Source organism: Gekko japonicus, unplaced genomic scaffold (genome assembly GCF_001447785.1).
Source record: "Gekko japonicus isolate JY-2015 unplaced genomic scaffold, Gekko_japonicus_V1.1 scaffold2343, whole genome shotgun sequence".
Classification (NCBI taxonomy): domain Eukaryota; kingdom Metazoa; phylum Chordata; class Lepidosauria; order Squamata; family Gekkonidae; genus Gekko; species Gekko japonicus.
The window spans coordinates 56,522-68,844 of record NW_015174908.1 but is presented as its reverse complement, the minus strand read 5'-3'; the positions used below and the strand labels follow the sequence as shown (position 1 = coordinate 68,844).

At 49.2% G+C, this 12,323-nt stretch overlaps 1 protein-coding gene across 1 annotated transcript in view; it reads right to left on the bottom strand.

Annotated features, from left to right (window-relative positions):
• Nucleotides 1-4,052: 4,052 nt before the first annotated feature.
• The window catches only part of SMIM20 (small integral membrane protein 20), an 11,090-nt gene continuing 2,819 nt past the window's right edge, over nucleotides 4,053-12,323 (bottom strand). The window contains exons 2-3 of the mRNA XM_015425024.1: nucleotides 7,945-8,001; nucleotides 4,053-5,146 (exon numbers count right to left, since the gene is read on the bottom strand). Of these exons, the coding sequence (XP_015280510.1) occupies nucleotides 5,109-5,146; nucleotides 7,945-8,001 (95 nt within the window). The 3' untranslated portion in view covers nucleotides 4,053-5,108. The remainder of the gene's footprint in view (nucleotides 5,147-7,944; nucleotides 8,002-12,323) is intronic.

Sequence of the window (12,323 nt, the reverse complement as noted above, 5' to 3'; positions counted from 1 at the left end):
CCAGGGGCATCACATCAAGAAGCACTCGTTTTGGAAAGAGTTGCATCCATCTTCGAAGGCTGCTAAACTCAGAATCTCCTAACGTTTCAGGGGATCTCCCAACCTTTTGTGATTGGACCAAACCCTCATGGTGGCATTTGATGACTGGTCTCTCCTCCCACCCCGTGGCAGCCATTTTACTGCAGCAACCATTATCTGTTTTGAAAATTCCACGAGCACACAAAGGTTTAGCAAGGTTAGGGACCCCTAGGGCTGCAGCTGGCAGGGGATGCAGGGGTGTGTGTGTGTGACTTGGCGGGAGCACCAGGGAGGTCCATCTGACACATGGCGATGTGTCCATCTCACTGCCCATATCACCCTGAAGTGACATCATCATGTCCAGGATGCCAGGGTGACGCTCTGGTATTTGGGCAAAAACTCTACGGTAAGTTTGGCTTCCACCATAGAGCTTGTCCCTGTCCTCCCCAGGCTCCACCCCCAAATCTCCAGGAGTTCCCCAACCTGGATCTGGCATCCATGTGGGGGTACGGATACCAGATCCAGGTTGGGGAACTCCTGGAGATTTGGGAGTGGAGCTTGGGGAGGACAGCGAGCCCAGTGGGGCACAAGGCCAGGGAGTCCCCCCTCCAAAGCATCCCTTTTCTCCGGGAGAACCGGTCTCTGTAGGTCTGGAGAGGAGCCGTCATTCTGGGGGATCCCCAGGCCCCACCTGGAGGCCGGCGTCCCTCATTTGTGCAACGCCAAAATGACTGACTTACCAAAAACGGACAGAAAGCCAAGGGTGTGCATGCAGAGCCTGAATTCTGTACCCATTTTTACGACCGGCGCCTACATCTTTGGTTCCGCCCGCTAATTTAGCCTGTTACCTCTCCCCCGCCCACACGCGCCACCTGCTACTCCCTAAGGACCCTGGAAAGGCCCCGTTTCCCAATCCCGGTTGACCTCCCATTAGCAAAACATGTTATTGCACTCTGGTGTGGGCCCGGCCGAGGCCACGCGCCTCGTTTACGTCGGCCTGCGTAGCGGCCTAATTGATGTCAGACTGACTGTACACAGTTCTGGGAAAAATGGCAGTTAATCATTGCCAGAGGGCACTGGGAGGACGCTTCCCCTAAGCGATTCGGAGTTTAAAAACAAACACAAGCCAAACGGGGTCCTTTCTCGGTTAAAAAAAAAGAGAAGAAAATGTCTAAACTATTGAGTGACTTTTGCTGATAAATGTGTCCGGATTATCTTGTTCCCGGGACAGATAACTGTGCAGCAGTTGTTTCTTCAGTTCACCAGCGGTTACTGGACCTGGTCTCATTTCAAATTCTGTGCCTGCGCCTCCCCTGGAAGCCAACTTCCTTTGCAAAACCCAATATGGGCCTGGCCCACCCGTCAACACCCTCTCCCCAAACCCTGATTTCTGTGCTTCCACCATTCATATTTATACATGGAGGGGTAGATCCTATCCCCTCCCCATCCTACCACTCCGCTGAGCAACATTTGAAACCTTCTTCCAGCTTAAGAAGACTTCCTCCAACTTAAGTGGCTTTTTATTGGAGGAAGACTCCTTAGACGATCGTTGGATCCACCCCCATGTTATGTCACAGCACATACAGTCATGGAAGCAAAGCCCTTACTATAGGCTTGCCAGTCTCCCAGCTGGGGTAGGAAATCCCCTGCCCCCCTGGATCCTGTAGCCCACCACTGAGAAAAACGTTTAAAAATGGTGATGTGACGTGTGCCGTTACATCCCTTTTGGGAAAGACTGGAAATGATGGAGGGGAGCTCTAGGAGCTGTCAGAAACTCTATGGTCTTACCATATATGAATGAATGAATGAATTTTATTGTTACGGCGCTTAGCCAGCAATATAAAACCATAGAAATAAAAATAAATTACAATGGCCTAATAGTAAAATTTCCAAAGTGCAACTAGGTACTAAGAAATAACTTTGTACAATCATTTTGGTCGCTAAAACCAGACTTAAGATTACACTGCAATAAAACACGGTAAAAAGAAATAAACTAAGATGACTTGGGAACAGTAAAAGTTAAAATCAAACAGTCCTAACCCGAGTGACAACCAGGGCACTGATTGAGCTTTTACAACCAAGGAGCAAAATTTCGCAATCTGATGGAGCGCTGTCTTACCATATAGTTTTCGCTGATTCCTAGAGCTACCCCAATGTCAGTTCTGGATTTTCCCCAAAGCTGACTCAACAGCACATGCAATATCATAGCCCCCATGGCCCTGCCCCCAAACCTCCCACCCGATAAGATAGCACAAACTTTATTACAAAGCTTGTACTTCTTAGAGATAACTTGCGTGGCAGCAACACACACTTATGGCCTCTAAGCTGCAGTCTGTCATCGGTAATGACGACGGCACTGAGTCCCCTCCTGCGTTGGCATCGCAGCCAGAGGGGCTGGCATTGTCAGAACCAGAAGCCAGCCCCTCTGACTCCTCAGGAGTTGTCAGCTTGCCGCCGCCAGCGCCTGTAACCTCAACACCTGCAGCAGCTGAGGAGGCACAGAGGCAATCGGGGAGCCCACCTGACTCACCTCTGCAGGTGGTTCAGCTAAGGGAGCGGCTCCGCAGACTCAGCCCCCCGCCGTCAAGATGCACGCTGGCAGGGAAGGCGAGCGCCAAGTCCTGAGTATGAGCAGGAGCGGCGCCGCCACTACGGGAAGCCCAGCCAGAGGCCTATATAACTCCAACTCAGGATTGGGATCTCGTGGAAGCAACGCGTCTCCTCCGTAAGTGTCTCACATCCACCTTCGGCTCCTGTCCTCGGACCCCCACTCTGGCTCGGACTCCCGGCTCCTTGACCCCTGCTCCGGACGACCCCTCCTTGGGACTCCCGATTCGGCTCTCGCTCAGACTCTCCCGGCAGCAACCTCGGACCAGACTCGACTTCTGCCTCTCAGCCCAAGCCCAGCCCGTGACACAGTCCACAGACGAGAGTGGCTCCGATATTACAAAAGTAAGCTAGCTGTTGCCTTCAGTTCCAAGGCTACGGGAGTTTTAAAATGGCTTGAACCAGGGGTCTCCAAGCTTTTTGAGACGACAGGCACATTTGAAATTCTGACATGGCACGGTGGGTGCAGCAACAAAATGGCTGCCACAAAATGGCTGCTGCAGGAGGCAGAGCCGGCCACAAAATGACCGCCACGGCTTCACTTCAGCCATACAGGGCAGATCCTTGTGCGTGTCAGACTTCCCACAGCATCAACGAAGTACACACTTGTAGAAAGGTTTTACTTTATTTGAAGCTATAGGTGCATGGACAAAATTACTGTTCAGATTGAGGGGGGAGCCTGGGAGCAAACGCTTCTAGGCAGCATATGTTATCTCTTTCTCAAGGTGTTTCGTGAGAGCCTCCGGCAACTAACAAGCAGCGGCAACCACCTGTGGCCTTGAGGGATATAGACGTTTCGGCAGGCTAAGCAATTATGCACATCAACAGTTCTACATGTGAAAGTGAAAGCAAGCAAGCGCACACAGAAAGAATAAAAGAAAACATTGGCAGCTTGCTGACAGTGCTGTGGGGGCAGCTGCTGCCAAAGCAACATTTTAAAGAAATCTGCACAGCCAATCAGAAGCCTTGGTGAGCAAAAGCCCCACCCCCGGCCTCGCCTGCTTCCTAAAAACACTTGGCAGGAGCCAGAAAAGGCATCAGCTGGAGCCATGCCACCTGCGGGCACCATGTTGGGGACTCCTGGCTTAAATGAACAAAGGGGGGCAATGCCCCCTCTAAGCCGTGGAGTCTTGTGAGCAAAAACTCTACTTTGTGAGCTACCGGCATTACAGTTGTCAGCAAGCGATTTGGCTGCTGCATAAGTTAGTTTGGTCTGGAGCACTCCTTCCTGAGCTAAGACAAAAATGTGTGAGCCGGAGGCTAAAAAATTGAGCTAGCTCACATTAACTCAGCTTAGAGGGAACACTGGTGGTGGTGGAGGGGATATTTCAACCCAGAATAACCAGGTAACCAAAAAGACTGGGAAAGGGAAGAAAAACCTTGTCCATGAAAATATCAGCATCGATGACAAAAAAGCAGAAATGATATCAAATCACAAAAACTTTAATCCAATTGTAAATATTAAAAACCGTGCATCAAAATCCATCAATTTTGGTTACATATATACATACCTAGGGGATGGTACTTATATACCTTAGTATATGAACTATATTAATATGACACAGTAAGGTTTCAACCTTTTGGTTATTTGTTTAAAAGCAGCTCACCAAGTTTCCTATACAAACCACACCATGAAGATTTCAGGGGGGGAAAGACACGGCTGTAACGAAATCATACAAAAGATTTGACTGCTAAATATGAGCTAAGACCACCGTTTCAAAACTTTGTTTTCGAACAGTACGCCCACAGATCAGAGTGAATCATTCTGCCCGTTCTCTCATTACAAAATTAAAATGGACAGATTAAACATTCCCCTCATCGACACAAAACAGTGCCCTTTGCTTTCGCCCAACATTCGGAGGCAGTGAAGAGAATTAAAATTTAGTTTTTTCCTCCCCAGGGAATTCAGACCTGCATCTCCTGCCATAAGCAGGCCCCATCTCAAAGAATTTAGCCGCAGTATATTCACTTCGAAGCAAACACCCAAAAATCCAGTAAGAGTGGCTTTCGAGTACACCAACTTCACATCAGAGCCAAATGCGTATTAATATGATCTGTTCCGTTTTTATTTATGAGACAGATTAATCGGAGAACACATCCGGTTTGAATGAAAACATCATTTATACACACAGAGAAGCAACACTTTTCTCCTTTGCAGACGTCCGGCTGGTCCGCACACATTTATAGAAACACCGGTTGCATAATTTACTCTGACTGTCTCTGGTTTCTAAAAGCGAAACCTCTTCCCTTTCTTCAGTGAAAACGGATTCCGTCTGCTTTGAAGAAAACATTCAATGCCGTTTGCTCCTCTACCGCTGGAGTGGTGGGGGGGGGGGGACCCACATTAGATAAGCAGACACTGCAAAACAAACCCGACTCGCCGAATATGTTCTGCATTATCTTCGTGGATTAGAAGAACGTGGTGCACTATTAGTGGAATAAGGAAAGGGCAGCCATCTTCAAGACACCACCCACTGAGGCCTTTACTTTCTTCCAAATGGATCAGACCATACTTTTAGTCCTAGGGTACAAAAAAAACCACACAAATAAAACGCAGATTTTAAAAGGGCATTGGAATGTTTGAATGATGACTTTGGCTCGGAGTCCCTGGTAAATCTCAGCAAAGGCCTCTCCATCAACAGGACTTCCCCCTCCCCCTGCAGCCCAAAATGGCACCCAAAACTCTGCTCCCACGGTTCAGAGGACTCCCAGGAACAACGCAAGGGGAGAACCAGAGGTCTGTGGCTGGAAGAGGAGATCCCGGCCAATAGTAGCCTCCTTTAAGCATTAGCAAAAATTTACCATGGGATCCACATCATAATTTCTTTGGCGTTATCAGGAAGCGCACAAACTGCACCGATCGTTTTCTCATACATTTTCAGCACGAATCCCAGAAGTCAGATGTTGAACAGTCTGACGAGCACTGATTCGGAAGTAGGGGGGATGTGGGTTTTTCGGTTCAGACTTCGGAACCAGGGGAGTAATTCTGTCAAGTCTGGACGTGGGAGGGGCAGTGTACAGAGACACCCCATAGAAACGACTATCACTCTCATCACTGGGTTAGAGCGAGATGGGCAGCCGTGTTAGTCTGTCTGCAGAAGTAGAAAAGAGCAAGAATCCAGTGGCACCTTGAAGACTAACAAAATTTGTGGCAGGGGAGGAGCTTTCACGAGTCAGGGCTCCCTTCTTCAGAACTGGAGGAGTGAGCAGCGACCCACGGAAGCCCATAGTTAAAGGTTTCCCTTGCTCGAAAGCCAGTCAAGTCCGACTCGAGGGATGCGGTGCTCATCTCCGTTTCCAAGCCGAAGAGCCAGCGCTGCCCGAAGACTTCTCCGTGGTCACGTGGCCGGCATGACTAGATACTGACGTGCACGGAACGCTGTCACCTTCCCACCGAAGCGGTACCGATTTATCTACTTGCAATGTCTTGCTTTCGAACTGCTAGGTTGGCAGGAGCTTGGGCCAGGGACGGGAGCTCACTCCGTCCTGTGGCACACTCGGGTCTTGAAACTGCCGAACTACCGGCCTTCTGGTCTCCAGTTCAGCATCTTGACCACTCGAGCCACCGCAGCCCTTACAGATTTTGTTAGCCTTTAAGGTGCTCCTGGACTCTTGCTCTTTTCTAGCACGGGGTTAGTGTTCCACAGCACTGTGGCCCTCCCATTCACCTTGCTACAGAGCCTTCTGCACTCCCCGGGGACTTTCTTCCCAACAGCCTTATGAGCCACTGTCCTCCTGCTTTACCCAGCAGCAGCTACCCGGGTGCAAGACAGCAGAGTAAGGGAGGGGCCTCTTGGCATCTACAGAGAAGCTCAGCATGCTTTCGACATGGGCAGAGGCAGGAGGATCATACCCCACAACCACAGCCGTTTGCCCCGTCGGGTTAGAATAATGGATGATCTCCTTCTTAAAATGGAGCTCGGTGTTCCCTATTCCACCCCCTTGGCTATGGGGGAAATGGTAGTGTGAAAAACTGGCTCTTGACCCTAGAGAGAATCGACAGAATGCCCACGCGTCAGATTAGCAATTGTTTACAGCAGTCGCTCTTTAAAAACCTTACTCCGTGAGGCTCCTGCATAAACTTAGCGACAGGAGGCATGAGAGGAGAGAGAAAGAAACCTAGTGAACATAACCACGGGGTATGCCTGATTTCCAGAAAACTGGGCTTATATGAGGATTTTCTGGGGAGATTAATGAAAAGCACCAGAGACCAGTTAATGAACAAACAAACAAGATTAACTTTGTACGACACAAGAAGAAGAAGAAGAGGAAGAAGAGGAGGAAGAGGAGGAGGAGGAGACTGGGTTTCTACCCCGCCTTTCACTACCCAAAGGTGTCTCAGAGTGGCTTACAATACCTCTCCCTCCCCCTCCCCACAACAGACACCCTGGGAGGTAGGTGGGGCTGAGAGAGCTCTTGACAGAAACTGCTCTTTTCCAAGGACAGCTCTTATCAGAACTATGGCTTTCCCAAGGTCATCCAAGCCAGGTGCAAGTGGAGGAGTGGGGAATCAAACCCGGTTCTCCCAGATTAGAGTCCGCGCACTTAACCACGACACCAAACTGGCAGAAGAAAATCAATACCTCCTGTAAAAAATTTCTATATAGGGACTGTTTGCAAAAAAATATTTCTTTTAAGACAGCTGGCCTACCGCAAATCCTTCTGTCGGTATGTGCCAGATAACATTACTTCAGTGTTATTAATTCAAACTGGACTGTTGCCTGAAACATACCAATAAAATGCAAAATATTTCAAATTCCATTCAAGAGGAAAAAGAGGGCCAGTTCTTACAACACTAAATAGGAACACCTGAGTAGAAAGTATCGATGTTGTGGGACAAGAGGCAGTGGCTCCTACATGACTTATTTTGCCCTGTTTCTCCTTAAAACACACATGGTCATAAGATGAAAAAAATTAAAAATACCTGCAAGTGCCTTTTGTTTTTGATCCATGACCTGTGTACTGGGATATCCATCATCTACATGCAAAATATCTCATTGGAAACAGCCCGTCTTTAAAGGAAACCCTTTAGTCGCACATTTAAAAAATGAACTGAAGTGTATTTTGGGTGGGATCCTAAACAGAGTGGAGCAGGTCCAACCATCCTCCAAGGAGGTTTCCTCCAACTTAAGTAGCTCGGAGGATGGCCTCAAACTTTGTGGTGAAATGACAAGGGTTGGATCCATCCCACTTACTTGTGAGTAAGCCTGCTTAGGATCAGACTGTTCAGAGCGAGGGCAACATTATTCACAGACTGTTCAGAGCGAGGACAACATTATTTACACAAGCACACCCCTCCAAGTGAGCATTTAGAGATACCTGTAGGCTGAACATCTTCTTGGATAACATCAGCTCGGTTTATCGATTGCTCCTTTTCTGGGAAACACAGAAAAGCTGAAGTCAATCTCATAATTCAACACAATTTCCCGCAAAGATGCAGCGAAATATGGAAGAGTATCACAAAGACAGGCCTACTCAAAACAGACCTCTCAACTGTTTCCCCAGGACAACAGATTAACCAGAAGATGGGAAGCTTTGTCTAGAAAGTCCCCAGCAGAAGATGCTGCTAGAATTGCCCACCCCAGAGAAGCTTCTCCCGGTGTTCCTAAGCAAGTCACTGTTCTAGATGTGCCTCCTCTGAAGTCGGGTAATTGGTGGAAGGATCTGATCCCACTCAGTGTGGAATCTCAGAAGTTCAACGTGTAGTGACTAGAAGGAAAGAAGGCAGGAGGAGAGAATCACTGTTTGATCAGAGTGGTCAGCGTAAGAAGAAGAGCCCTGCTGGACCTGACCCAGTAGTCTGTCCAGTCCAGCACCCTGTCTCACACAGTGGCCAACCAGTTACTCAGGACAGCCAACAACAGGGCATAGAGGTCGAGGCCTTCCCCGGATGCTGCCTCCTGGCTTTGGGATTCAGAGGTTGGCTGCATCTGAATGTGAAGGTTCCCTTTAGTCACCGTGGCTAGTAGGCACTGACAGAATTGTTCTCCACCAATCTAAGAAGATAATTTGCACATAGGTCCTTTGGGCTCAGATGCATCTTTATTTGAGAAGAAGAAGAAGAGATTGGATTTATACCCCGCCCTTCACTTGGAGTTCCAGAGCGGCTTACAAACTCTTTTCCCTTCCCCTCCGCACAACAGGCACCCTGAGAGACCACTTTCGACAACTGCTTGTGAGAGAACAGCTCTGACAGAACTTATGACTGACTCAAGGTTGACTGCATGTGTAGGAGGGGAGAATCAAACCTGGTTGTCCCAGATTAGAGTCCGCGCACTTAACCACTACGCCAAATTGGCTCTCTCTATATTTCTCACAAGACACCATTTGGGAATGACTGGTTTAGGCACTGGTCAATGTGGGACTTTCTCAGGGGGAGGGGAGAAAGTACGACTACCACAGTCACTGAAACGGCTGAAAAAAAATACCCAAGACTCTGAGAACAGCTGAGTAAAACATGTGGGTCCTCCTACATTGGAAGTGTGGCTTGAATCCCAAGCAGTGCAAAGGGAGTCGTGGGGAGGGGCCTCAGCATGGCCCAATGCCACAGAGACCACCCTTTAAAGCAGCCCTTTTCTCCAGGGGAGCTGATCTCTGTCAGCTGGAGTTCCATTGTTGGGTGGAGCCATGGGTGTCATAAAATGCAATGCCAGGTAGCAGAGATATAAACTTTATAAAGGACACAAACACAAAAGATTTTTTTTACTTAAAATAAAAAATATGCTTAAAACATTAGCCCTGTAAGCTGCAAAGCCACTTTTGATTTACTGACATTCGCCACAGAAATCTCATGCTCCGGGCTGTGAGTCTAGGACCCAGGTTAAAACATGAAATGGCTGAGTGATTCAGAGAGTCTGGCAAAGCAAGCTACGATGCAGCAGCAGCAGCAGAACTGGAAGCAGGAGATGGCCAGTTCCACTGCGGGCCTGATGGAAGCCTTCCGGGGGCCCGATCTGGCCCCCGGGCCGCATGTTTGACACCCCTGCCCTAGAAGACCCTGTGAAAGATCATAAAATGACCATATGTCATAAGATTTTTCTCTGTCTTGCTTAGCTGACAGCTTCATTTCTGGTGCTCTTCCTAGTCCACGTTCTGTTTCTAGGACAGAACAGAACTGGGTAGTGTGTGTGTGCACGCGCGCATGGGTAGGGGGACGCAGGATATTTCTCATTACACAGAAGTAGCTCTTGTCGGGGGGAAAAAGGCCAGCTGCCTCCGTGCTATAGAGAGGCAACTTCCCTTCCTTCCCCATCAATCTGCAGCCTTCTGTGACTGCACCCCCCCCCCCAACTCGGTCATGCTAATGGGTACGAAGGCTGCCAAGCTCCGCGTTGGGAAATACCTGGAGATTTTGGGGGTGGAGCCTGGAGAGGGCGGGGTTTGGGGAGGGAGCTCAGCAGGGTACAGTGCCATAGAGTCCCCCTCCAAAGCTGCCATTTCCTCCAGGGGAACTGATCTCTGTTGCTATGTATTGGGACTGGAACATTCCAGGACTGTTTTTAGCAGAGACGGGCTAAGCTTGGAGCTCTAGGACAATAGCCTACCAGGACTCTGGAGGTGGCCAGTGAGGACGTTATTGGTCTGACAATGGCCTATTGTTAGTAGTTCTTTGGGGAGTGGGTGGTGTTTGCATGCTATTTAAAAAAGGCTGTTGCCCTGGGTCATTGCATTGTTCTGGCTGAGTCACTAATAAAGCGTGAGCTGGTCACTAAGCCATCCACGGAACCCAGTATTTAATATCTGCCGTAATAGCAGAAGATCTCCAGGTGCTGCCTGGAGGTTGGCAACCCTATCAGGGGAGCCAAAGTCACAGTCAGGTATGACTTTACTGCTCCTTCGCTAAATGTTACCTTCTTTCTTAAGTTATCATCTGCTTACAGAATGAATGTGGGAAATCCTGTTCAACTCCCTGGGCCAGAAAAAGCCCTAAAAACGGCTTGCGCCAAAGCAGAGGCGCCCTCTGCTGGTCCTGAATGAGAAAACAATTTTCAGTTAAGGAAACAACGAAATTGAGTCCAGTAACGTTTTAGAGACCCACAAGAGACTCAGGGTATGAGCTTGTGAGAGTCCAACCTCCCTTTTCCAGACACCCTGAAGGGTCTCTAAGGTGATTCCTGGACTCAGCCTCAATGGTTCCGCCGCAGACCGATCCGGCCGCCCTCTGAAACGATCGGACTAGATTCAGAAATGTGTATTTGAAGGGAGCCGTCCCTCACAAAAGTCCACACCCCTTTTTTGAAGGCCAACTGTGGACTATTTTATTTTCAAATAAACAGTGCAAATACTGAAGTGAAGGAAGAAGATAACGGGAAATTAGTAACATCCGACGAGTCTCGAACTGCCGAACTACCGACCTCCCAGTCTGCAGCTCAGCGCCTTAACCTCTGAGCCACTGCGGCCCCGAGTTGAGAAGCACCTGAGTTCCAATCTTACCTCAGCTATGAACACACCAGGTGCCTTTAAGGCAAGTCACTCTCTCTGCGTCATGCGACAAAATACTGACAGACTCCCAGGGGGGAGCTATACTCATTTAATGAACTATTTCCCTGGGAGAATCCCAGAGGACAGGCTGCAGAGTTGGGAACAGGGCTGCCAGGGCGAGGTTGGGAAACACTTGAAGATTTGGGGGTTGGAGCCCAGGGAGGGCGGGGTTTTGGGAGGAGAGAAACCTCCGCAGGGAATCATGCCACGGAGTCCACCCTCCAAAGCAGCCATTTTCTCCGGGGGAACTGCACTCTGTTGCCTGGAGATCAATTGTCATAGCAGGAGATCTCCAGGTGCCCAGGCGTGGCTGTTCGCCCTGGGGCAAAATAACGCGCAGTTGCGCAATGAGACGTCCCATGGAGGTCCCGTGGGTAGGGGGGAGGTGCCGATCACAGGACAATCCTGTGGCGCGGCAAAGAAGTAGTGCGGTGCGGCAAACGGGTTTGTTTTTTTCTGTACACCAAAGTATGCGCATGCTTCATTGGGTGCCTGTGCGCATCCATGGAGACTTTGGGGAAAAAAACTTTTTTGCAAGAGGACATAGGCAGGCGCCGGATGCCATTGGAAACGCGATCAGACGCCCGCCCTTGCCCCGCGGTTACCGGAAACTAGTACCTCGGAGGTACTAGTTTTTTACCCCGCATCTTTGGCGGGAAGCCTCAGGTGAGCCACGGGAGCTCGCCGCTTCCCAGATGTGGCGGTGAGATCGTGCCCGGAAAATCCACCTATCTTCCGTCTCTCTAGCGTGGCTAATGTTCCGTGTGACCGTAGCCCTAGTTAGGAATCAGATAGAGATCGAATGGTATCAGACCAACTTCTCAACACAGAAAGTAACTAGCCCCATTCCCAAATTAGAGGTATGCACATAAAAGGTATGGCATACACACATTCACTGCATCTGCAAAAAGAGTCCAGGTGTGCTCACTTTACAAATGAAACCAGGGACCAGTACCTGGACAAAGGTAGGATTTAAATCCCATGTTCAGCTGTACATACGTGGAATGTAACCTGAGAATTACTCAACACGCGTATAAAGAAAAATACTGCTTTACCCAGAGAGGGATAAAAACATGGAATTCGCTGCCAGAGGATGTGGTGATGGCCACAGGCCTAGGCAGCTGGGGGGTTAGACAGATGCACTGAGTGGCTACTAGTCACTTAGAGATGTAAAATTTCCGGAAATTTTGAAGCTCGGAAAAAAACCTGTTTTTTTC